The sequence below is a fragment of the Sturnira hondurensis genome, unplaced genomic scaffold, assembly GCF_014824575.4.
Source record: "Sturnira hondurensis isolate 20B ecotype Veracruz unplaced genomic scaffold, ASM1482457v3 Scaffold0004136, whole genome shotgun sequence".
Classification (NCBI taxonomy): Eukaryota; Metazoa; Chordata; class Mammalia; order Chiroptera; family Phyllostomidae; genus Sturnira; species Sturnira hondurensis.
In genome coordinates, this window is record NW_028076767.1 from 27172524 (window position 1) to 27198242 (window position 25719).

The following is a 25719-nucleotide window of genomic DNA, read 5'->3' on the forward strand; positions in this document are numbered from 1 at the left end:
CTGACGAGGAAGCAGGATGGCAAGGCGCACCCCTGGTCTAGGCCGGGGTGAGGGGGCCGCTTCAGCGCAGGGGCTGTAGGCGGAGGAACGGCTTGGACTAGACTTGGGCTAGTTTCACCCGAGGCCGTTTCACCGGAGACCTCACTCTCCCGTCCTTGCGGCTGACTCCCTCTCCTCGGTCTTTGCTGAGGGGGGCTACTCCTGGGCCTCCCCATCCACACCTTTCCTGAGTCCAGACTCACTTCCGCAGCGACTAACTCCGAACTGCAACCCTCCGACCCTCCTTGCCCTGCGGCTTCAGGGCTCTGAGGCTTGCATTGCTCTCCCGCCCGCCGGCCGGCCGGCCCCGCCCCCGCGCAGGTCCCGCCTCCCTCAGGCCCCGCCCCGAACCTGCCTGTCTGCCTGCGCGCCAGGCCCGGGCGGTGCCGACGCGCTTGGCGGGAGATAGGAAAGTGCTTCTGCGCGCGCTACCGGTGGCCGCAGTTCCTGCGAGCGGCGGCGGGACCTGCGGATACGCTGACGCCTCCTAGCGTGGCCCAGGGGCTCAGAGCGGCCAGAGCAGCCCGCGCTTTGACCCCGGCCCGGCTCCCGCTCCGGGCTCAGCTGGCGGGCAGGCGAGCGCGGCGCGGCCCGGGCCGGGGGGGATGTCTCGGCGGACGCGCGGGTGAGCGGAGCGGGGGTGGGGGGCGAGGGCCCTTTCCCAGGACCCATCCCCCTCTACCCGACCCCTTGCCCCACCCCCACCCTTGTCGTAGCCCCCCACGAGCGGAACGAGGTTCCCGCGGGAAATGCTGTATCCGAGGCGCCCCCGAGGTAGGGGGCGCGCCAAACCGGGGGTCTCTTGGGGCCGCTCGTTCCGCCCTTCGGGCCTGTTGGGCCTTGGAGTCGGGGCGAGTGGGTCTCCTGGGACCTGGGCCAAACCCTGCATGAGGTCATTTCGTCTCCCGCCTAATTGCGGAGTGGGGTGGGACAGTGGTGTCCTCTGGAAGAGCCATTATCTGGGAGGAAGGCGACCCTTGGAAAGGGAAAGTGATTCTTCAAGTCACGGAGCGCGGGAGGGCAAAGCCGGGAAGACACTTGTCGTTCAGGCCTCTTTGCGTTCAGGTTTGCCAGTGGGCATTTTTTCCTCAATATTCGTGGAAGCACAGAGCACCCTAAGCCCTCTCCTCGGCTCTAGAAGAGTGCCGGCGGATGGGGTGGGGGAGGGCATCTTTTGTCTCCCACCACCTGGGGTTCTCGGTCTCAGCTGGGTTGAGTTTCAGAGACCTTTCTTCCTGTTGCACTTGAGTTTTGCATCAGCTGGGGTTGATGGTCGGGAGACTATTGTCTATCGAGACCATTCGGTTTCAGCAGCCGCTGGGGCCAAGGCAGGAACTGCGGTCTACATTTTACTCATTCCCCTAGGGAGTAAGTGGCGGAGGTAACCCAGGCTCTGGGCCCCAGGTCCCTTTCTTAACACCTGTGCGCCTGGGGATTTTCCGCCAGTCTGGGAATGGGGAGGGCTGTGGGGACCTCCCCTGTTCCCTCCCTGGCTTCATGCAGCCCAGATAACCTTAAACTCTTCTGCAGATGGGGTTTGCCTTCTCAGGACCAGGGTGTAGACTTGAAAAAGCACTGGTTGTTGGCTTCCCCCAGAGCTTCTCTCAGGAGAGAAGCGACTGATCCCTGGGGAGTGGTCGGGGTCCTTGGCACAGGGCCTTTGGGCCACAATTTCCCAGGTCACCTCTAGTCCCCAGGAGTTTTCTGGTCAGGTGTTTGTCAGACCCGGTCCTGAGTTTTTGGTTCAGGAAGTGTCCCTCCAGGGAACCACAAAGGCCCCAGACAACCCCCAACCCCATGCCACCTCCCCCCTTGCAGTCCTCACCTGCGGTATGTAAGTCGTGTCCCCCGCCGCCCCCCCCCCCCTTCCTGCTCAGCTTCTGACTCATCCCACCTGGAGCAGAGCCCAGCACATGGAAGGGCTTAGAAAGGGGTGTGGGACCTACACGTGGTTGCCACCACTGACTTGGCCTCTGCTTCCTCAACTGGGATTATGACGTGAGGACTTGAAGATGTCGATTTGGAACCTGGCCCTGGATGTGGCCAGTGGCATGACCCCTGTGAGCCCCAGTTTCCACATCTATTAAATGGGGATAATGAGAATGTGTGTGAAAGGGACAGTCAGCACCATGTTGGTCACAGAAGTTTATCATCCCTCACAGAATTCTCCCAGCTGAGGCCTTGGCCAGGTAGCTCAGTTGTTTGGAGCCTCATCCGGATAGGCTGAGGTTGTAGGTTCCATCCCAGATCAGGGCACATACAAGAGTCAACCACTGAATGCATAAATAAGTAGAACAACAAATCATTGTTTCCCTCTCCTTAGAAATAATTTTTTAAAAACTTTAAAAGAATTGTTCCAGCTGAGCTGCTGCCCTCATTAGAGTATTAGAGAGTGGCCACACACTTTTCCATCCCGAGCCAGATGCTGGAAAACCAAGGGTGGATTCTGTCAGAAAGATCTGGGGACAATCGATTGTCAGGCCGAGTTTTTGTCTTCTACTTTGAGATGGTGGGAGACCCCATGAATTGGGTCAGGAATGACTGGGCTGAATTCCAGGTCCTTCTGTGCTGTGTTCCTGGGTTTAGACACTCCTCCTTCCAAAAATTTTACATTAATTGGCCTTTTCTTTAGTACTCATAGGCAGCATTGAATGCTCATTCATTCTTGAACCTGGTCAATCTCTGAGCAAACATTTAGGGCCTTTTGGTGCCAACCCCCAAAGGCCACGCGGTTGTAGAAGTGGAGCTTACCTCTGTCCCTGACATCATGGAGACAGGAAGCCTAAGACCTACGTTTTTTTGTGTTGTTTTTTTTTTTTTTTTTTAAGTTTGAGAATACCTTCACCTGGGGTCAGTGAGACAAGGAAGGCCTTAGGACAGAGGAGGAAGCAGCAGGAGAGAGCCTTGGGCGAGGCTGCATAGCTGTCTAGAAATGTTCTAGGGGAGAAAGCCTGTGCGCGGGCAAGGCTTGAGGGAGTGTGCAAAAATGGCCGTAAATTACTAAGATGATGTATTTAAAATGTTTTTCCCAAGTAATCAATATTTCTTAAAATTCTGGCCCTTAATATTTACAGACACCGTCAGCTCTAATCGTTGGACCATCCATGCAAGTTTAAAAAGCTGTTATCGGACCTGGCTGCTGTAGCTCAGTGGGTTGAGCGCGAGCGCGGGCCTGCAAACCAGATGATTGCGGTTCGATTCCCAGTCAGGGCACATGCCTGGGTTGCCGGCCAGTTCCCAGGAGGGGGACCCATGAGAGGCAACCATACATTGATATTTCTCTCCCTCTCTCCTTCCCTTCCCCTCTAAAGATAAATACGTTTTTTTAAAAAGCTGTTACCGAAGAAAAAATATTAAATAGGTGTCTGGTTTTGAATACCATCATCTTGGAGAAATTTCAACTCTCTTTTTTTAAGGTTTTTATTTATTTGTTTTTAGAGAGGGGGATGAGAAGGAGAAAGAGGGAGAAAAACATCAATACGTGGTTGCCTCTCCTGCGCCCCCTACTGGGGATTGCAACCTAGGCATGTTCCCTGACTGGGAATCGAAACCCTTGACCCTTTGGTTCACAGGTCTGTGCTTTAAACTTTCTTTTCCTTGTAGCTTTCCCAATACTTGGGGTGTTCCTGAAAATAAAAGAAGAAAATGAAAATAATCTCATTTTGTTAGAATTTTTAAAAAGAGGAGGGTGGAACGTTTTTGAAAGCAGAAAGTAAAAACCTGTTTCCCCCAAACCTTTCCCTAGAGGTCACTGGCCCTTGCCCACATGCTGCCCGTGTCCTTGACCTTTAGCTTGCTCTCCCTGCAGTGAGGAGTTGGATGAACTACACTACCAGGACACAGATTCAGACGTGCCGGAGCAGAGGGACAGCAAGTGTAAGGTCAAATGGACCCAGGAAGAGGTGAGTGACATTGAGGCACAGTTATAGCAGGGGTGGTGGCAGCTGCGTGCCTGTCCCGATGGGCGTGATGAGGAGGAAGAGCTGATGAAGTGGATGGGCCCTCTGGTTCTCCCTGACGCCTTGTCTCGGGGCGTTCTTGGAGGCTCTGTCGGTATTGAGGGCTCTTGGGGGGGTGGGGGGGGATTGTGTCTCTCAGACCTCAGGGCCAGCAGTGGAATCTCAGAACCCTGCTTGTTCTGCATGGTGGCCAGGAACTGTGCTCCTTGTCCTGTGACTGCTAGGAGGTTCAGCCAAACCTGCAGTCCCCCTCTTTATCATTATTTTAAGAAATGTATCCTGTCGCATCAAGTTCTGAATTGATTTTCTTTTTATTCTCTAAGCAACTTTACGGAAGTAAAGTTGATGTACAGCCAAACGCATCTTTTAAAAGTGAGTGGTTCCAACTAACTTTACACATGTGTATACATACCCACTAAGCGCCACCGTGGTTTATCCCTAAACATCCCCTTTGTGGTCCACCTTCCCCATCTCCAGTTTCTTGGCTTGATTCATTTTGCATATCCTTGAATGTCCAGTCAGTGAAATCATGCCACTGTACTCTCTCCCGTGTGGCGCAAAATGTGTGCCTCACCATTCTGTTTGTATTGCTGAGTAGCATTCCATTACGTGGAGGTACCACCACGTGTTTCACTTGGTGATGGGCGTTTGGACTCTTTCCAAGTTTTTGGCTGTGGTGGATAGAGTCACTGTGAGGGTTCCTGGTAAGTCTTCTTAAGAATGTGTTTTTCCTGGGCAGGATTCTTGGCTACAGTCGTGGGAGGGGGGTGTGTTTTATAGAAACTGCCAGATCCTTTTCTAAATTGGTCATGCCATCTTGGACTCCCATTGGCCTTATCTTTTTCCTGCACCTCTCAGTCTGGATGTGCTTCGTTTAGGTCTTTTTTTCCCCCCCTTAGTGTAGGAGTTTTAAACCCCTCTTCTATCATAAAAGATGCTTCTTCAGGGGAGTGCTAAGCCAGCCTTGTCTGTTCATCCCACATGCCACATCCCACTGTGTATGGTCCAGGGGCCACAGCTGTTGTGGGCTCTGAAGACCATACAGATGGACTCCCTTCCCCAGAGTGGCTCTCTGCCTGGGACGGGGAGGCCATCCATCGGCGGCACCAGCAGGGTCCAGTCTGCTTGACGCAATAAGGCTCTGGGCGCAGAGGCTGCCGCAGTAATTGTTGAAATACTTTCAGGAGGAGAGGCTGCTGTTTCCTGAAGAGATTAGAGGAAGTTTCAGGATAAGGGTTTTGAAATGCAGTCGTCAGGGAGGTAATTGTTGAAATACCTTTAGAAGGAGGTCAGGGGAAGTTTCAGGATAAGGATTTGGAAATCCAGCCTGCGGGGAAGTGTGCAGAACAGTGGGCAAATTCTCAGTAGGGAAATGGGTTGTGGGTGGAGAAACGCCAGCAGTGGGGCCCCGGTTTGGCTGGAGGGAAGCATCCGTGGAGGGGAAGCATCCTTGGTTGGAGAAGGTCGATCGGGGCCGAGCCCTGGAGGGCCTTCGTGTCAGGCTCGTTGTGTGGATTCTTCAGCTGGCGGTGTGGGGCCATGGAAGGTTTTTAGAGCAGAGGAGTGACGTGAACATACCTGGGCTTCAGGGGAGCTACCCTGCTGTGCAAGGGGTGGGTGAGAAGAGATTTGGGGGCCACCTGGGGTCCAGAGACAGAGCTGGGAGCTGGGGAGGGCACTGTATGGGGCAGGCTGGGCAATGCAGGTGGGAGAGGCCCAAAGGGTCCATGAGGAGTTGGAGACGAAATGACAAAGTGTCCATGGCAGTTGTCAGAAGGACAGGGGTGTTGGATATGGACTTGGGAGGAAAGCAGGTGTGGGCCTGGCCAGGCTGGATGGCAGAGGAAGGTGGTCAGTGCAGGGCTGGGCAGGGTGGGGGAGGTTGTCTGCTGGCTCAGCTACGAGATTTATGGGGACTTCAGCCAGTGCTGGGCCGTGTCCAGGCTGCAGCTGAGGGTCTGGATTTCCGCGGTGGCCTTTTTTTTTCTGTCCAAGAGAGACGGGGATTGGGAAGGAGAGAACCCATAGCATTAAATTGTCATTACACCACTTTTAAGTGTACAGTTCAGTAGCGTTGTTAAGTGTATTCCCAGGTGCAATAGACCTCTAGAACTTTCTCATCTTGCAAAACGGAATCTCTATACCTGTTAAGCACTTAATCCCTCCACCCCCTCCCCAGCCCTTGGCGGCCGCCCCTCTGCTTTCTGTGGCTTATTTCACTTGGCGTAAAGTCCTTGAGGTTCGTCCACGCTGTAGCGCATGTCGGAACTTCCTGTTTTAAGGCAGAGTAATGGCACCTTGTATGGGTGTGCCACATTTTCCTTATTTAAATTACATTTTAAAAGCCAATTTGATTGAGGAATGCTTCGCACCCAGTCAGCTACAACGCCTTAAAAAAGTATAATTCGGTGAATTTCTATAGCTGTATTACCGTGAAAAGACCAGCACCTTCTTCACCTTCCAGAACGTTCCATTACCCCCAAATGCTCCTCCCTCTACCCCCGGGGTTCGGATGACCACTGCCCTTTTGTCCCTCTGGTTTGGTTGACGTTTTTTAGAATTTCATGCACACGGAGCCATACGGTGCTTATTCCTATGCCTGGCTCCTTTCGCTTGTCGTGACGATACTGAGACTCCAGGCCGTTGTGCAAGTCAGTGGTTCGTTGGTTGTCTGGAGACGGCTCTGACAGGCACTGCTTTGCCTGCCGACTGACTGCTCTGTATTCTGCCCCCATGTCCCGTCTCCAGCACCGTGTCATTATCATCTCCGACCTCCTTCTCTCCATCCTGCCCTCTTATAGCCCCCTTGCCCGCAGTTGCCAGACTGAACTTCACAGCCAGCACATTGGACCGTGACCACCCGGTGGTCAATTGCGTCAGGGGCTGTGCTGGACACAGAGGCACCAATTGGTCACACAGTCCCCTGGGCCATGCGTGGCCTGGCCCCTGCCGTCCCCTCCAAATCAGCTTGCATCCCTCTCTCCTTCACCCCCTGCGCTGGTGGGGGTTAGCTGCACCAGACTTCCCCTGAATAGGCCTCACCACGTACCTCCCCCTGCTTCCCAGCCCAGTGGCTTTTCTGTTGTTTGTGGAAGACTCGGGTTCCCATCCAGCGCCCTCTGCGCCACAAGGCAGGTCCAGAAGGTCAGTTGCTGCCTTGCCTTTAGCACCCGGCAGGTCATGCCTGGATGGCCGGCTGTGGCCGGTCCTGGAGCGGACTGCCCGAAACAGCTGCCTCCTGCACCCTGAGAGCTGATTCCCCTCTCTGCCCCCCTCTGGCGTTGGCAGGACGAGCAGCTGCGGACCCTGGTGAGGCAGTTTGGACAGCAGGACTGGAAGTTCCTGGCCAGCCACTTTCCTGTGAGTACAGCCCCCTCCCCCAGCAACAGGGCTCCAAGTGACCCGGCAGCATTCCTGGGACAGACTTGGTGCCAGGCAGAAGGAAAGGGGAGTTCCTGACCGCCCTTACTTCCCAAACGGGAACTCCAGGCACCCTGGCGGAGACACGCCGAAGCCTCACTGTGTCTGTGGTCTCCAGGCTCTGCCGTATAGCTGTAGACACCAGGGGCACGTGACTAGGGGCACATCTGCATGTCTTCCTGTAAATTAGGAGCGAATTGGTGCTCATGGTGCCCCTGGTACTGAAGGGCTTCATGGTGAGGCCCCTTTCCAGGGGGCTCTCCCAGATCCCCCTCCCAAGATGCCGGTGTCTGTCTGGAATAGCTGTGCGGCTGGGGCTGCTGTCTGCCTTATTTCCTGGGTCACTTGAGGACCTCTTGGGACCCATTCCTCATCTCCCTCTTCCATGTGATTTGAAAGAACATGATGAGGGAAATAATGTCCTAGATGCGAGCAGGGGTCCCTGACAGACCCCACCAGCTTTTATGGGGGTTTAGAAGCTCATGGTGGCTGCCCTCTTGTGTTAGGGTGACAGAGGTGGCTTCCCAATGGGTTCTTAGTTTGCCCATTTCCTCCCATGTTCGCTGTAAGCAAAGAGAAGCCACGCGTGTTCTGACATGTGGCTGTGTGGTGGGTGCAGGAACAAGACAACCCATCTGGGGTGGTCCTGGGCCAGGCCACAGTCCCCTGAGCCCAGTGATCACACAGGACCCAAGGCCGCCTCCCCAGCTCCCACAATTCCTTTCCTCCCAGAACCGCACTGACCAGCAATGCCAGTACCGGTGGCTGAGGGTCTTGAACCCAGACCTCGTGAAGGGGCCGTGGACCAAAGAGGAAGATGAGAAGGTAACTCTTGGGACAGTGTCTTGTGCACAGTGGGTCCTGACTCACCCCAGGGAGTCCAGGGGCTGCAAACCCGCCCTTGTGTTTGGTGGGGGGTCAAGCTGAAGGCCGGGTGTGTGTCCTCCGCTGGTCGGTCGGTCGCACCTCTCAGGGCTGTGGTGAGGCTTACACAGAGAGAAGGTGCTGGTGAGAGGCCGAGGCAGGGCCGCCGGCTTCACGAGCCTCCTCTCCAAGGTCATCGAGCTGGTGAAGAAGTATGGCACAAAGCAGTGGACGCTGATTGCCAAGCACCTGAAGGGCCGGCTGGGGAAGCAGTGCCGTGAGCGCTGGCACAACCACCTCAACCCCGAGGTGAAGAAGTCCTGCTGGACCAAGGAGGAGGACCGCATCATCTGCGAGGCCCACAAGGTGCTGGGCAACCGCTGGGCAGAGATCGCCAAGATGCTGCCCGGGAGGTGAGCCGCCTTCTGGGGCGGGGCGGGGGGGGAGGGATGGTGGGGCTGGCAGGGCGAGAGCCTTGTGGGTGAAATGCCTGGTCTTCTCTGGAGTTCCTCACTTTTCCCAGAGATGCAGGCGCCTCTCCGACTCTTGCCTGGGCCCGGCCATAGGGAGTTCTGGGGCAGGATGGGGAGAGAGGGCTCAGGGACCGCCAATTCACTGTGCAGGTTTTTTAAGTTTATTTTTTAAACTTTATTTAGAGGGGGCAGAGGGAGAGAAAGATCCACGTGTGAGAGAAAGGTTCCCTTTCACACGCCCCCCAGCTGGGGGGATGTGGCCCACAACCCAGGCGTGTGCCTTGACTGGGAATCGAACCTGTGACTCTTTGGTCTGCAGTGGGGCACTCAATCCACTGAGCCACACCAGCCAGGGCCACTGTGCAGCTTTTCACTTAGTCCCCATCTCAGCTCTCTCTGCTGTCCCTGTCCTCTGCTGTGACCAGGGATGCCTGCTCCTTTATTTTTATTTTATTTTTTAGAGAATAATAAATCTGTGAGGCCCAGGCCAGGGTCTGGAGGTCCGAACCACTTCTCTTTTCACCTGCACCTCCCTTGGGCCTGGTTCCTCCAAGCCCCTCATCTCGTGAGATTTTGCCAGGAGCCCTGGGAAGACTTGGCTGTCTCTTGCCAGACTCTCCCTCCGGGCCAACTTCCAGTCTCCTAAGTTGCTTGTTGCTCTCCTAACTGTTCTCCCTCTTCTGGAAACTTACACAGATCTCGTGTGCTGTAGTCTTCTGCTGTGTTCTCTCTGTCATTGCGCATGTGCTCCTTACTGTCTTGTTGTCAACCGCTCTTTTCATGGCACCACAGCCCCAGGAGGGGAAGAGGCGGTAGAATGCCAGGTGCTCTGTTTTCCGGGGAGCGTTGCAGGGTCTGCTTTTGGAAGTCAAGCCCGAGTCAGGCAGCCTGTGGACCTCCTCCTAGTGCGTGGGTCGGAGGGCCTCTTTCCCTGTGTGGTCTGAGGGCTGGCTCAGCCACCAGTCTCGCCTCGGCCACCACACCCTTGCTCACCTGTCCCTCCTCTCTCTCTGACGCAGGAGCTCTCTAGATACCTTGTGCACCCCCCTCAGCCTGGAGTGCCCTTGGCCTTGCACCCATTGTATTTTCATCCTTTGTTCTTGGGGGGGATCATTTCCTCTGAGAAGCTTTCTCTGTCCCTAGCAGCCTGGCTGCAGTGCCCAGCTTCTATTCCAGTCGTAATTAGACAAGGATGCCCATCTCCCTGCTAGAGTAGATTGTAACTGCAGCCGCCTGTTTTACCGGCCGCATAACAGGCACTTCCTAAACATGTGTGAGCAAAAGAATTAAGTGCATTATAGCTGGGAGCACCCTCGAACTGATGGGAAGGGGCAGGAGAGCCGGGAGGTGTTTTTGCATCAGGCTCCTAGAATAGGAGTCCGAGGTGCAGAGGTGAGGGTGTGTGGGGTTTGTGGAGGAAGGGCTCTCGCCTGTGAGGGGTGGAGGAGAATAGGGAAGGGGCGCAGCGAGGTGGGGGCTCAGTCTGGCCTTGACCTGGGATGGCACATGCTCTGTGTGTTTGCTGATGGTCTGCCGTGGGAGTGACCGGCCCCTGCTCTTAGGCTGGTTGCTCGGCCACGTTGTCACTCTGTTCACGGTACAAGGGCGAAGCGCCTCCTGTGTGCGAGCGCTTCTGTTCTCCCCTGCACTGGTTTTTGGCAGAGGTGAGTGGAAAGGCTCTGAATCATTAGGGGCTAGAAACGTGTGACTTCGTCTTAGAGCCGGAAGAGGCCTCCGAGTGCTCAGGTTGAACCCCCTCATTTACTGAAGTGGGAGCTCAGCTCAGGGAGGTTAGTGATAGGCTCGGCAGCCCACAAGCCACTGGGTTCAAAGCCCCCCGTTTTCCCCCACAGGACAGACAACGCTGTGAAGAATCACTGGAACTCCACCATCAAAAGGAAGGTGGACACAGGAGGCTTCCTGAGCGAGTCCAAAGACTGCAAGCCCCCCATGTACTTGCTGCTGGAGGTCGAGGGCAAGGACACCCCCCAGAGCGCCCAGCCCTCGGAAGGCCAGGTAGGGAGGGCCGCCACCAGGTCGGCTCCAGGTTGGCGGGGGCAGTGGCAGGATTAGCCATCACTGTGTCGTTGAACGCCTGTCTTGCTGGTCATACACCTCTGCACGCACCTGTCACTCATCTGCCCACAGAGGAGCAGGACAGAGCAGACTGACACAAAAGAATTGAGGACTGTCCTCAGTTCTTCTCTGTCCTCCTCAACAGTCCCCTTCCTACCTATTCTTCTTTCTAGCTTTTTCATACCAAAAGCATGTTGGCAATTTCATTTTCTTTAATTTGTATTTACTGATTTTAGAGAGAGAAGGGGGTGGGGAGAGACAGAGAAGCATCCATTTGTTGCACTTACTCATTCGTTGGGTGATGTCGTGTACCTGCCCCGACCAGGGATCACACTTTTTCTACTGAGCCGCTGGAAGGCCGGTTCCGGGAACTGTGCTGCTTCATCGGTGTGTTTCCCGAGAGCACGCGCGTTCCCTTCCGCAGCCACGGTTGTGTCTGATTTAAGGAACGGAGCGCCGACTCAGGACTCTCTGTCCTGCTTCCCCCTCTCTGATCTACGGTCCTTGTCTCGTTTTTTCCTGCCCTTGCTCAGACGTTGCGTTCACTTGTCACGTCTCCTGTGGGCACTTTTAACTGTGATCAGCCTTTCGCCGTCTTTCATGATAGTGAGATTTTCATAGTGTGATGGTAGAGACTGTCTCGATTCGGGTCATCGGGGTTTCCTTACTCGATTCAGGTTGTGCAGCTTTTAGCTGGAACACAGCCTCTTCTTTACCTCGGAGCAAAGAATCCAAACCCTGGTGTGCCCTTGTGTCCAGCAGGGAAGTCTTGTGACCGCCTGGCCCACGGCGCTCCCTGCTGTGAAGGAGGAGGAAAGCAGTGAGGAGGAGGCCACGGCCGCAACCCCTGCGAAGGAGCCGGAAGCCGCTCCTGCAGAGCTGGACGCGGTGCGCACGCCAGAGCCCTCGGAGGGTGTCCCCATGCATGAAGACCAGGAGAGCTCCTCGCCAGAGACCAGCCTGCCCTATAAGTGGGTGGTGGAGGCCGCAAACCTCCTGATCCCGGCCGTGGGCTCCAGCTTCTCGGAAGCCCTGGACTTGATCGAGTCGGTAATGTTGGTCCCGGCACTTCACAGTGGACCTGGAGCAGCCCCCAGCAGGGGGAGCCATCCTCTCGTGGACAGGCATCCTTCTGTCCACTCCGTATCCCAGTAACATTAACTGAGCTGATGCTAAGTGCCCAGCCTGCAGCCAGGGCCTGGGGAACGTGAGATAGTTGCCATATGGTCCCTGCCTCAGGGAGCTCCTGACTCACAAGGGACAGCTTGTAGTGGGGTGGGAGGGCTCCCCGGGGGAGGTGGCAGCGCACCGAGTCCTCACAGGTGATGGAGGGCAGGGTGTTTGAGCCTCAACTGTTGGGCACAGTTGAGCATAGTGTTTGTGTGGCACCACAGGTGGCTGGGTGTCCCTGGAGAGGGGCCTGGGAGCTGAAGGGGCCCGAGCGGTGAGTGGGTTTTGATTGCTCAGGTGTTGCAGCACCTGAGGCCAGGCTGGCTGTGATTTGTGCCCTTTGGGAGCTCTGCGGTGGGTGGTGATGCCCCCGGTGCCCAGCTGCATCAGCCAGGCCTCGGGTTGATGGGCAAGAGGCCTGGCACCCAGGGGTGGTGGAGCTCAGCACCGCACATGTGCCCTCCCACCTGGCCTTCAACTTTTCTTAGTAAAAACAGCGTTTATTGAGCATCTGCTACATGCCAGCCTCTGAGCCTCAGGGACAGTCCACTCAGTATTTGGTGAGGTGTGTCCTTGCTCAGTTTTGTAGCTGAGACTGAAACTCGGAGAGGTCGAGTCATGTACCCGAGGTCACACAGTGAGCAAGCTTGGTGGTCTCAACTGTGGTGCTGTATGTACTCACTGTCTTGTTTACTGGTGGTCAGATGGTACGGTTCCTAGGGGGCCATCTCTAAGACCCTCTGACTATGGGTCTCATCTCTTAGCCCCAGCGGCTGGGACTGGACCCAGCTTTGGGGTCTGTCTGTGGTGTCCTTTGCTGTCTGCAGAATCTCAGAGCAGCTGGAGACGCGGGTCCAGTGCGTTCATCAGTCTGTAGCGCGCAGCTCCGAGGCCGCTGTGTGGGTGCCTCTGGGCTCTGAGGGGGCTGCTGGCACTTGGTGGTGTGGCCACTTGCATCCTCCTCCCCTTGCTGGGCACAGAGAAGGGGTGAGGGGAGCTCACTTGTATCGAGCACCCAGTGTGTGCAAGGCTTCATGCTTAATTAGTAATTCAAGTATGTAACATTTGAGTCCCTACTGTGTGCCAGACTTTTTAGTGGCTACCTATGTGCACGCTCGCTCAGTCCTTCAACAGCCCTGTGAAGTGGGTCGCGGGCTCATCACCAGTGAGGGCCTCCCAAGCTCAGAGGGGCCAGGAGGCTTGCCCAGCACCACTCAGCTGGGGGGGGCCTGGGCCAGGAGTGAGGCCCAGCAGCGACGGAGCTGCAGGTTCGTGGAGATGCTGCTCTCGGTCGCTCCCCCACAGCACCTGCAGGAGGGATGGTTAAATAACTGATAGCCGTATGGTAGAATGTTTCACAGTTATAAAAGTGGAGGTTTTTCTACCATAATAACTAATTTATTTATAGTTAAACNTGTGAAGTGGGTCGCGGGCTCATCACCAGTGAGGGCCTCCCAAGCTCAGAGGGGCCAGGAGGCTTGCCCAGCACCACTCAGCTGGGGGGGGCCTGGGCCAGGAGTGAGGCCCAGCAGTGACGGAGCTGCAGGTTCATGGAGATGCTGCTCTCGGTTGCTCCCCGACAGCACCTGCAGGAGGGATGGTTAAATAACTGATAGCCGTATGGTGGAATGTTTCACAGTTATAAAAGTGGAGGTTTTTCTACCATAATAACTAATTTATTTATAGTTAAACATTTAACTCGTAGGTAATAGAATTAGACACTAGTGCTTTGCTTTACAGAAATTTTAAATGGAACAAAAAGCAGGCTGTAGAAGTGACTCACACTGAAGTTAAAACCCTGCAAAGCACTAGGTGTCATTTAGGGACACACATAAGTGCTAAAGCGATAAAGAAAAGCGTGAGGTTGGTTAATTCTAAATCCAGTGGTGGTGTCCTGCCTGAAGGCACAGGATGTGAACAGGCAGGTGGCTGTGGGGCTTCAGCGATAGGTTTTATTTCTTTGGTTTGTTGATGGGTATTTATTTGGGCTTTCTTTGTGTTTTTGTGAATCTTAAGTATTGCACAGAATATTTTCTTTCATTGACTTTAGAGAGAGAGAAACATTGTTTGTTCCACTTATTTATGGGTTTGTTGGTTGATTCTCACTTGTGCCCTGTCCGGGCATCAAACCTGCAGCCTTAGTGTATCAAGATGGCGCTCTAACCTACAGGGCTGCATGGACCATTTTATTGGTTGGTTGGTTGGTTTTTAGAGGGACAGGGAGAGAGAAACATCAATGTGTGGCTGCCTTTCGTGTGTCCCCTACTGGGGACCTGGCCTGCAACCCAGGCTTGTGCCCTGATTGGGAATCGAACCAGCGACCCTTCGGTTCACAGGCCCAGGCTGAATCCACTGAGCTACACCAGCCAGGGCCCATTTTTTAACATTACAGCCCGCACAGTAGGTTTTCATTTTCATTTACTGACACAGACATACAGACAGATAGAAGGCTCCTTGAGGAAATGAGAGGAAGTGATAATGATGATTGTCCCTGGGCTGTGGGATCGTACTTGACACTCGTTTTAATTTCCTTCTATGAGCGAGTCCTCTTGTATCTGCTGGAAGGAAAGCAGAAGAATCGTGGTGATTACTAACCCCTCCTCTCTGGGCAGGACCCCGATGGTTGGTGTGACCTGAGTAAGTTTGACCTCCCCGAGGAGCCGTCCCCAGAGGGCAGCAGCAGCAGCGGCAGCAGCCCCTTGCAGCTACAGCCACCACAGCCCCGGCAGGCCCCACTGCCCCGCCAGTCTGTGGCGCCCGGGCCCAGCGTGACCGAGTACCGCCTGGATGGCCACACCATCTCAGACCTGAGTCGAGGCAGCCGGGGCGAGCTGATTCCCATTTCCCCCAGCACTGAAGTGGGGGGCTTGGGCATTGGCACCCCGCCCTCCGTGCTCAAGCGGCAGAAGAAGAGGCGTGTCGCCCTGTCCCCCGTCACGGAGAACAGCACCAACCTGTCCTTCCTGGACTCCTGCAACAGCCTCACCCCCAAGAGCACGCCCGTCAAGACCTTGCCCTTCTCGCCGTCCCAGGTGTGTGGACCCCACCCTCCCCACAGCCCACCCTGACTGCTCACTGGGCTCTGTGTACAGGCTCCCAGGGCCCAGGGCAGGGCCTGGCACACGTTCAGCAAGTGTCCTCCTGGGTCGTCTGCTGCATGTGAGGTCTGGGGGTGAAGGGGTGCCCTCAGGAAGCTGGCATTCTGGCAGGAAGGCCAGTTAGTAAAAAAGACCCAAATAAACATGATAAGGGAAGTGAAGGAGAAGGCTAACGGTGCATCTAGTCTGGGGGCCAGGTGTCATCCAGGAAGGCTTCCCGGAGGAGGAGGAATTGCTTGAGTGGAGGGTAGCAGGTGATAACTGGGCAAAGAAGGGAAGGGGCTCAGTGTTAAAAGAATCAACATACTGAGCACCTATTTCCCACCAGGTTTGTTGTCACTGGGGGGGCCAGGGTGAGGAGGGCAGCTGGTGTTGGGGGGTGGGCTTGTCAGGAGTTGATCAGGAATGCACTGGAGCGTGCAGGCTCTCTGGGGCTGCGTCTGCCCTGCGCTTTGTCTGTTAGTTGACTTGAGAACAAATGTGTAGAGCTGGGGAGGGCAGAGTGAGGGGTGTGAAGTTAAGAGCCGGGAGCCATTTGGGGGCAGGAGCCGTGGAGAGTCTTGAGTATAACTGAGGGGCGTAGTGGCTGTGGGGGTTGGGGGTTGTTAGGGTTCCAGGAGGAGGGACAGACGGGGTGGGGAAGGGGCCACTCCTGGAGTTCCCGTGTCCTGGATGGGAACAGGGCCAGTGGAGGCTGCCTCCCGGGCGCATGTCAGAGATGCTGGTGAGGCCCAGAGGTGGCGTGTTGCAGGAAGCTACACCTCATCTGCAGTAGAGGGGTTGAGGCCAGGCCCCGCTATTGGGGCTGCTTGTGGTTTTTCCATGAGGGGCTCCCGTGTTAATTTGCTCGGGCCGCTCTAACACCACACACTGCATTGCTTGACGGGAAGTCCTGGAAGGGATGGGCTGGTTAGTTCCTTCTGAGGCCTCTCACTTTGACTTGTAGGTGGCTGACTTCTCCCTGTGTCCTCACGGGATCTCCCGTCTGTCTGTCTTGCATCCTAATCTGCCACATCTCATAATCTCTCTTACCTTTTATAATCTAAGGACACTAGTTTTGGTTTTATGGGATTAGGGCTCAGCCACATGCTCTCATTTTAGCATAATCATCTCTTTAAAGGCTTAGTCTCCAAATACAGTCGCAGTCATGTGATGTCAACATAAATTTTGGGAGAACACAGTTGAGTCCATAAACGACCCTAAGTGAGGGCTGCTGGCTGGAGAAGGAAGACGGGGGGGGGGGGCCTTGAGCCCCCCAAAGAGCAGCCTAGGATGGTGAGGCCTGGTGGCCGCCTTGTTCCAGGGACCCTATGCAGAACAGTGGACCAAGGCCCCCTGAACTACCAGAGGCACCATCAAGGCAAAGACAGGGACGGGCTCAGATCTGGATCTGACTCCTGCCTCTAGAATTCAACACAGGAATCTAAATTCCTCTGAGTCTCAGTCTTCTGACTTAGAAGGGGAATCACGATAGTACCTACCCCTCAGAGGGTCTGAGAAAACCCCACACCCTTCTTGGTGTCGAGTCCTTAGCCCCGGCGGGAGAAGGTGTTCTTTACATGTCAGCATCAGCGGCTGTGACCGCCCCCCTGTCCCTAACAGGCCTTGAGAGCTCTTCCCACGCACTCTGCGTCCTTGGTCCTGAACGCACTGTCAGCAGCAGCTCCTTGGTGGGCTCCTGCTGGTCTGTCTTGGCATTTCTGTCTCCGGGGCCTGGCGGGCCGGGGGTCCTCACCTCAGGAGGGGGCCTGGCGGGCCGGGGGTCCTCTCCCTCAGGAGGGGGCCTGCCAGAGCGGCCACGGAGGGGAGTGCGGGAGGGTCGCGCCTTCCCCAGAGGTCATCACTTTGCCTTGTTTCCTCGGTCTCCCCTGGCAGTTTTTGAACTTCTGGAACAAGCAGGACACACTAGAGCTGGAGGGCCCCTCGCTGACGTCCACCCCGGTGTGCAGCCAGAAGGTGGTGGTCACCACGCCCTTGCACCGGGACAAGACACCCCTGCACCAGAAACACACTGCGTGAGTGCCCTGTCTGCCACGGCCTGGAGCGGGGGGCCTGCCCCTTCCCCCAGTAGCGGCCAACCTGGTGGGGGCAGAGGGGGCGCCCTTGGAAAAACACCTGAGTCTCAGGGATAGGAAAGCAGCCCCATGGCCCCCCCCCCCCCNCGGCCCCCCCCCCCCCCCCCCATTTTTGTCAGTATAGTCTGGTCCGTTACCTTGGGTATTTTGTTTACTGTTCTCATTCATTTTTACATTTTAATCTGATGGGTTTCTAATCTCGGGAACAGAGAGTCCAAATTGCTATGAAAAAGCTAATCTTTGTGACTTACAAGTTTCAAACACAAATGTACTCTGTCCAAGTGGCCTTCCTGAAGGCCTCGGCCCCTCTCCCCCAGGTCTGTCTGTCTGTCTGTCTGTCTGTCCTGGTGCTCGCCGGCAGTGAGCACTCCCTTCTGCCTCCTGGGCCTCCACAGCCCGCACCAAAGTTCAGGTGCTTCGTCATGTGTTCGTGATTCTTTTCTTCTTTTTACGTGTTACAAATTTTATGAACGCGTTAGCGTTCCACAAGGTCATGTTCCTACAAATCAAACTGAAAGAAATCCCAGGTGTACGAACTGTCCTCTCTGTCCCTGTGCCGTCTTTCATCCCCACACATCCAAACACGTGGACTTGTTTTAATGATAGCAAAACGTTCGAAAACTCGAACCCGCGGCCCATCTGGGTTGGGCAGGGACCCACGGTCTGCATTCCATGAAGTCCACGCTCAGAGAGCCGGGTCTTGGTGGCACGTGATCTCAGCATTCGTGTGCCAGCACACTTTCCTCTGCTCCCCGCGGTGGGCTGCCACCTGCCTCTCTCAGTGGGGGGTCCGTGTGAGACCCCCCAAAGCTGCCTGGGCGGGAACGCCCCCACTGACATCTGTTAAGAGTCAGCATGAGGAGTCGTGTTTTTGCTGAATAAAATACAGACGTCTGCAAATATTTCTTGTATCCTCCAAGAAGAAACTCCGCAGTCTTGGTCTCCAAAATGGTTTCTTTCAAGAGAAAGAGCCATTTGGTTCGGAACCATTACCAACCAAGTTTAGTTTTAATTTTGAGTTACTGGGCCCAAGCACCACCCCTTTGAGGCGGGGCCAGCAGTTCCCTCCCACCTCCCTGTCCGCCCAGTCGTGATTCTCAGTCCCGTGGAGGGAGGGAGCTGCTTGGCTGAGCTTCCACTTGTAACTTGGCTGTGGAAGAAGCATCGCTATTTGTTACTTCACAAGTAAGTTCTGTAATGCAGAAATCGGTTCGGGAGTGTTAGATACATAACACTTGTGATGGTACATATTTCGGGAGATTTATGAGTCCCTTGGTCAGAAATCACTCTCAACAGGTGGCCTGCAGTTTAACATAGATGTGTTTCCTGAGAAATGATCCTTCATTCAAGCCAGAGAGGTCAAGGGTCAGTGGGGAAGGGCCCGGTTGAGCTGAGAATACAACCTTAAGATTTTACTGCTTTATAAGAGCAAACTTTCCCCTGTCTTAAGTGGAGTCATTTTCTGGATTCATACTCTTTTCAGAGGGGAGGGTATCAGTGACGAGTATATGAAGCCTGTGCTTTCTGGGCTCTCGGCTCTGTCTCTTTTTTAAAAGATTTTATATCGTTTTAGAGGGGAAGGGAGGAAGAGCGAGAGAAACATCAATGTGTGGTTGCCTCTCACACACCCCCACTAGGGACCCAGCCCGCACCCCAGGCATGTGCCATTACTGGGAATCAAACCAGCTACCCTTTGGTTCACAGGTTGGGAACTCAGTCCACTGAGCCACATCAGCCAGGGCTGTCTCCTGGTTTGAAAACAGCAGGTGCTGGATATAGGAATTGGAGGAGGACTAAGCCATAGACTCTGCTCTGTTTTCAGCATTTATGTTTTGGAGATTTCCGATGACCTATCTGGCTATCAATTCTTTGTAGGAAATCTTTATTTCTCTCTGGGTCTTTGTAGGGACTTTTTGTTTTGTTTCAGTTATTCCTGAAATGTGCTGGCCTGTGTGTAGGTGTGCTCTATCTTGTTTCCGCCCAGTCTTCATTTCAAACTCAAATCTAAACTTTGAGCTGAGCAAACGTGCTGTTCTTTCTTTCATTCTTGTGTCTCTGGGGTCTCTCCCTGCCTCCTCCTACTGTAGGGATTCCTTCCAACACAGGCTCGGTGGGCTCTGGCCCTTTTCGCCTTCGTATTCCTACTCATCATCTTAAGTGGTTTCCTTTGAACGAGAACCCGGTTGCGTTCACCCACTTGGTTTCCTGCCGTCCCCACCTGCTGGGTCCCCCGGCTCCCAGAATTGCATGTTTGCCTCTCCAGTCGGGCGTGTCTTAGGCGTTCCCTTTCCAGTCGGCCTCCCTCCGTTTTCTAACATGCACATATTCTCAGTTCTTGCTGACATGGTGACTTCGAGAGGTTCTAGAATTTTCTCCTGCTTGTTGCAAAAGCTCGGTGTCTCACAGAGATGTTGGAGTCATGGCTCAGATTCATTCCTTTGAACTGCAGGTTGAGCTGGGAAGTGTTTGCTTCCGGCCAGCACTTGCCGGTCTGCTCGTCCGTACAGAGTGGTCTTTGTCCGGGTGGGAGATAACGAGGGTGCGGGATCAGGTGGTGAGGGTCCCTGTCTAATCTCTGGGTCCCCAGAAGGGAAGAAGTGAATGGTTTGTGCCTTTTTACCTCCCTGTGGAGTGGCTGGCGGGCAGAGGGAAGTGGCTGGCACGGCAGCCTGGGCACCCGTGTCCAGGACAGGCCTCTGCCCCCAAGTTCCTGACAACCTGGGGTGTTTCTCACAGCCGTGGACTCTCCTGTGAGGCTCCGGGAGTGTCGGCTGTGGTGGTGCCTCCCGCTGACGGAGGTCACGCAGGTCTCGTGCCCGTGGGGTCTGGCACCGGCCATCAGAGCCGGAGTTTGCCTGCCACCCTGGGGCTCGGGCGTGAGGCGCCTCTTCCGTCCACTCCCCAGCAGGCTTCCCCCACCGCAGGCAGGAGTCACAGTCTGGTAGAAGCTTCCTAGTATTTCTGCTTGTGGACCAGACCCTGCCTAGGTTTCTCCCTGCTAAGGCTTTCCCTCCACGTCTCGTTTCCCTCCACGTCTCGGTCCCTGCTGGGGAAGACGGTAAGTTAAGCATGTGTGTCGGCCTCGGCGTCTCGTGCCTCACGTCTGCCCTGCCTTTCCCTGCTGCTGACGCCACTGCCGCTCGCTCTCCGGAGAGAGGTGGGGGACGGACCCGGTTTTCCTGGATCCCCACCTGCCATCCCTTCCCCTCTCTTGCTGGCCACAGCCTCCCTCGTTTTGTGGAATGTCCTCCTTGTAGACTGATGACTGGGCAGCGTTCTGAGCCAGTCCCTCACCCACCCAGGTCTCCGGGACCCTCCATGCTCTTTCCTGTTCTCTCCTGTTTCCGAGGACGGACCCTTCCTCTCCGTCCCTGATTAAGACCCTCTTGGTTGGGGAGGGGCATGGGCGAGTGCCAGGGGACCAGAGCCGGTGGGGGTTGGGGGCTTCCTCCCCTGCTGCTGAGAGGCCAGAGGTCCAGGTGGAGGGGAGCTGGAGGGCAGCTGATGTGTGTCCCCAACCCTGTCCCTACGCCTCCTCCTCTGGCCCTGGCAGGTTTGTGACCCCAGATCAGAAATACTCCATGGACAACACTCCCCACACACCGACTCCGTTCAAGAACGCCCTGGAGAAGTACGGGCCCCTGAAGCCTCTGGTAGGTGGCGCGGGTGGGTGGCTCTGTGCAGTGGGGCCTCTCAGGTTCCTCCAGCCATTTGCAGCCTGTTGGCGGCACCGCTGAGGCCTCACGGGGTTCTTCCAGCAGCCCCGGGGAAGTTGCAGACATCCTGTTCTATAAACAGGGAACACGAGGCTGCGTTTACTCAACAACTCATCTGACCTTTCCTGAGCACCTACTGCGCGTCGGGCAACACTGGGTGGTGGCAACACTGGGTGGTGGCAGAGCCACAGCCTCACAGCGTGCCCGAGAAGGAAGCTCGGCATGGGGCGGTGGAGGCAGGAACTGAATCCAGGGAGGCGAGAATAGCTAAGCACCTCCTGCACGTGGAGAGTGCAGGGAAGGGAACGGGCAGGTGCCAGGGCCCATAAGGGCTTGTTCTGACGCCGGAGCGAATGTGGGGACCTGGCGCACCATGGCCCCTCACACCGCAGCCTTTTGCCCGACTGCTGGTTCTTTACAAAGCATGGGAGAGCCATTCCTGGGTGGCCTGGAGGTGGCTGGTGAGCATGAATGCCAACTGCCCTGCCCTCGCCCTGCCCCTCCCAGCTCGTGACATGGTCATGCTTTTCCAACGACGAAAGGCAGCTGGCACCTTGGGTGCTCTGAGACAGGGGCAGATCTTTCTGAAACCAGTCAGAGGTGAGGGAGAGGCTGGTCGCTGGGCAGGCTCAGGCTTGTGAACCAGGACTGTGGTGAGGTCCCCTCACTGCCTGGGGTCCTTGTGTGAAGCCTGGCAGCAGGGGCCAAGGTGCCCCCGCCCTGCGGTGCAACCGAGCGAGTTACCTAGGCCGAGTGCTAGTGAGCCCTTTCCTGTCCCAGGGGTCTGGCTCCTCTGTCTGCAACCTCCCCAGACAGGTCTGAGGGGGCAAGTCGCATGCAACCTACCCTCAGCAACTATTGTGAAAGCACCACCTGCTTTCGGAGTGACCTCTGAGGTGCTACCGCCCAGCTCACCTGGGCTACTTGGAGCACTCACCTTTCTTGGTTCCTGCCACCTGAGGCCAGACAGGTCGCCTGGGGCCCCGGGCCTGAGAAAGGGAGGTGGAACTGAGCTTCCTCATCAGTGGTAACAAAGGGGCGGAGGGGTCGGCCCTTTGAGTGGGGCCGGGTTCTGGGTTCACATGGTGTGGCCTTGGCCGGGCCCTTGCCCTCTCCGAGCCTCTGCTTCTACGCCGTGGAAGACGACAGTTGTTCACGAGGTTGTGGGGGGTTGCTGTAGTGCCTTGGGGGTGCTCCTGGCTTGTGGTGGCCCTCCATGCATCAGGGTCAGTGTCTGCTCGTCCAAGGTGGGACAGTTAATGGTGTGAGTGGGGGGCGGGAGCAGACAGGCAGGCAGATGGAGGCCATCATCCTGGCCCTGGACCTCCTTCCTGCATTGCCCGGGACAGCTGGATGCGCCTCCGCCCCTTGCTGACGGCCTGGGAGCCTCACACAGCCCTCTCTGCCCCAGCCGCAGACCCCGCACCTGGAGGAGGACCTGAAGGAGGTGCTGCGCTCCGAGGCCGGCATGGAGCTCGTCGGCGAGGATGACATGAGGCCTGAGAAGCAGAAGAGGAAGGCTGGGGTGAGTAGGGGCGAGGGCGGGCGGCGGGGGCCCAGAGCCATGGCCAGGGAGTGGGTCTGGGGACCGCTGGTAAAAGTGAGACGTCAGGGGAAGTGGAGCTGCCCGTCCCTTGTTCCGAGAGTGGTTCTCCACGAAATTGGCCACAGCAACGCCCTGGAGTCTGGGACGCTCCCTGCTCCTCCTTGAACTGACCCTTTGCTGTCAGCGTTGTGTCCCTTGCGAGGTGGGCTGTGGGTCTGTTGCGTGGGGTTCACATCTGAGTCATCTGCCTGTGGGTGGGGATTTCGGGTGTAACGGGTGATTATTTCGGGGGGTGTTAGGGACATGGGGCTGTGCTGAGCCTGACTGGGGATGAGGAAGGGGCCTCTGGGTGGGCGTAGGTCTACCGGGGGCACGGAGTTGGTGGCAGGGCCAGTGTTGCCGTGACCCCCAAGCCCTGACCACCACCCCCCACCCCACCCCCCGCACATCCTCTCAGCTGGGCTTGGCTCCGCTGTGTTTGGCCCAGCTCTGGGAGAGGGCAGCTAGGGCCCCGAGGGACCCCAGATCCTGCCTCATCGCCTCCTTCTCCCCACCGCCAGCTGCGGCGGAGCCCCATCAAGAAAGTCCGCAAGTCCCTGGCTCTTGACATCGTGGACGAGGACGGGAAGCTGATGTCCACAGTGCCCAAGGCTGCATGCTTGGTAAGGGGCCTGAGAGGTGCTGTCCCCACCCGGGAGCGGCAGAGGCTCTTCCGCTCTGTCTGCAGAGGACTCTCCCTGGAGGCCTCTGCATTGGGGACCGTGTAGTTGTGGGGAGGGCCCTGGAGGTCCTGGGAAGTGGTCTGCTTGGCTGGGCAGGGTGGGGGGTTGTGTGCGGCTGATGGTGGGGGGGGGTCCTGGACACCGGCCCAGCGTCAGTCAGAGCAGCTCTCTACCGTCTTCGCTGAAGGTTCACTTGGCGAAAGCTGAGTTTGTTAGAGTGCTTCCGAAAACCATGTATCTGGGTCCCCAGCACCCGCACGTGGGTCCTGCTCATGGGGGTGACTACAGAGTTTGATGCCCCTGGTTGGAGCAGGTCAGCCCTGGATTGGGCACTGTCTGGTTCCTAGACTGGCCTCGGGGCAGGGCTGGTCCCTGCGGAGACTCGAATGCCCCCCACCCCCGCATGCCCCAGTGCGGACCCCTTGAAGCTGAGGACAGGGAGCCTGTCTGGCCCCAGCGCTTAATGGGAGGCAGTGAGCACTGCACGAGGGTCGTGAGAGAAGGGGTTTGCTGACCAGATCTTGCTGGTACCCACAGGCCTTGCAGAGATACCGCCCTCTGCACTTGGTGCCTTCCAGCCAGACCTGCAGCTGGCATTGTGTAGGGCACACAGAATAAGCACCAAAAGGAAAAACGTTATGCGTTATGGCAAGCAGTTAAGAACAAGCGATTTGGAGAGGTGGGCCTGGGTTGGGTCCTGACCCAGCACTTGCTCTCCTGCCTGTAACCAGAGTCCCGAACTCAGCAGGCCGTTAGGAGGGCAAAGAGGCTAAGCAGACTGGGGCGCTGGGCAGGCCGGGGTGCAGCTCCTCGTGGGTGCTGGTGGGCTCAGGCATCGCTCTGACTGCTGGTGGCTCCTGGTGGCTGCTGCTGGTCCTGGGAGAAACCAGAGCACTGGGCCCTGCCTGAGGTGGCTGGGGACGAGCCAGCCTCACGTCAAAGGACCCAGTGTCACTGGGCATTTACAAGGTGCTGGAATAGGCAAGTCACAGATGTTTTTCCTAGTCTTTAAACAGTCTCCTCCCTATCTGGAAGAGAAAACCGGGGCCTAGAGAAGTTAATGTCCCGCCCGAGGTCGCCACAGCCGGAGGCGGTGGGGCTGGGGCGACACTGGGTGTTCTTTGAGCGTGTGGCAGAATGGTGACTCTTCACCTCGGGTTTGATTTCAGCCAACCCATCTCCCATCAAGCTCCTCCAGCCTCACCCTGCCAGGCGTCAAAGGGGACAACAGTTTGCTCAACGAGGGCTTCCTGCAGGCCAAGTCCGAGAAGCCAGCGACATCCCAGAAGCCCCGAAGCCACTTTCCAACACCTGCCCCGGTGAGTGCTGGCCACGAGTGTCAAGTGTCGCACCACCTGTGGGGACTTGCTCAGCCGCCCTCCTCACCTCAGGGCCTTTGCACAGGCCACTGTCTCTGCCCCGACTCCCGGCCAACAGGTTTCAGGCCTCGGTCAGCCCTGATGCCACTTCCTCAGGGAATCCACATGCCCAGATCCCCCTCAGGGGTCTCATTTGTAATTGAGTTGTCTCTGTATTTAGTTGCTTAGTATGCGCCTGTCCTTGAGGGCAGGGCCTGCCCCGGCAGCCCCTGTGTGAACATCTGCATGTGTGAACCCCTCCTCACCAGTCTATAATTCTTCCTCACCTGGAGCCTGGTGCCACAGAGGGGTGTGGTCATGTCTTGTGGTCTAGGAACCCAGAGATGGGAGTGGGGTCCAGAGTGTGTCATAGAAATGTCCTCCACCCCTCCTGCCAGGCTCACCAGGGTTCCCTGAGAGCATGCTACCCCTGCCTGGTTGGTAACCTCCTTGCCTTCCCCCAGATGACCAGTGCCTGGAAGACCGTGGCTTGTGGGGGGACCAAGGACCAGCTCTTCATGCAGGAGAAAGCTCGGCAACTCCTGGGCCGCTTGAAGCCCAGCCACACGTCTCGGACCCTCATCTTGTCCTGAGGGGCTCAGCGGCCTCGGGCCTGTTCTCATGTTTACAGGGGGCTGGGGGGCTGAGGCTGGTCTGTGAATTCGAGAATTACACTCAGGGGACCGCCTTCAGGAGCCTCCTGCTGCCAGCCCCTCCCCAGATGTCTCAGGTGGAGACGTGGGCCACCACTGTCCCGTCTCTGAGTGCAGCTGTGCCTGCGGCAGTTTCTGGTGCTATCAGAGCATTCCCACCCCCGGCCTCTTCCCAGGGCCACAGGGAGCCCCAGGCTCTGGTCAGGCTGGCCTCATCTCAGACCCTTAGGAGACAGGGCACTGTCTGGCGTGCTTCTTCCTCACCCGTTCGTGTATTTTCTTGAATAAATTTGCCTTTTCCATTGTACTATTTGGGTCCATCTTCTTTCTGGGCCTTGCTCATGGTTCCCTGGGTCCTCAAGGGGTGTGGGGACCTGGGCCCTCGTCCTGAGTGCAGCCTTGTCTGTGTAGCCCGGCCCTGGGGCTCTGGACCCTGCAGGGTCCCTTGTTGTGTCTGCACTCAGTTGGGCATCTCAGAGCTCTGAGGACTTTGGCTGCTGGGTGAGGGCTGGTGGATGACTTGTGAGAGCCTTGGTTGGCCTGGCCTGCA

The 25719-nt window shown here is 56.5% G+C and overlaps 1 protein-coding gene across 5 annotated transcripts; it reads left to right on the plus strand.

Annotated features, from left to right (window-relative positions):
• The first annotated feature begins 413 nt into the window (after positions 1-413).
• Positions 414-25476, plus strand: MYBL2 (MYB proto-oncogene like 2). 5 transcript variants are annotated; one of them, XM_037044105.1, is made up of 14 exons: positions 414-664; positions 3848-3941; positions 7287-7358; positions 8151-8243; positions 8475-8695; positions 10609-10771; positions 11558-11881; positions 14614-15033; positions 16975-17114; positions 20728-20827; positions 22302-22415; positions 22997-23098; positions 24328-24477; positions 24981-25476. In XM_037044105.1, the coding sequence occupies exons 1-14, from the start codon at positions 645-647 to the stop codon at positions 25107-25109; spliced, it is 2142 nt and encodes a 713-aa protein (XP_036900000.1). In that variant the 5' UTR covers positions 414-644; the 3' UTR covers positions 25110-25476. The 5 variants fall into 5 exon arrangements, with proteins under 5 accessions (XP_036900000.1, XP_036900003.1, XP_036900004.1 ...); XM_037044106.1 differs by having other exon boundaries at positions 415-664; positions 11591-11881; XM_037044107.1 differs by having other exon boundaries at positions 415-664; positions 11594-11881.
• The last annotated feature ends 243 nt before the right edge of the window (positions 25477-25719 follow it).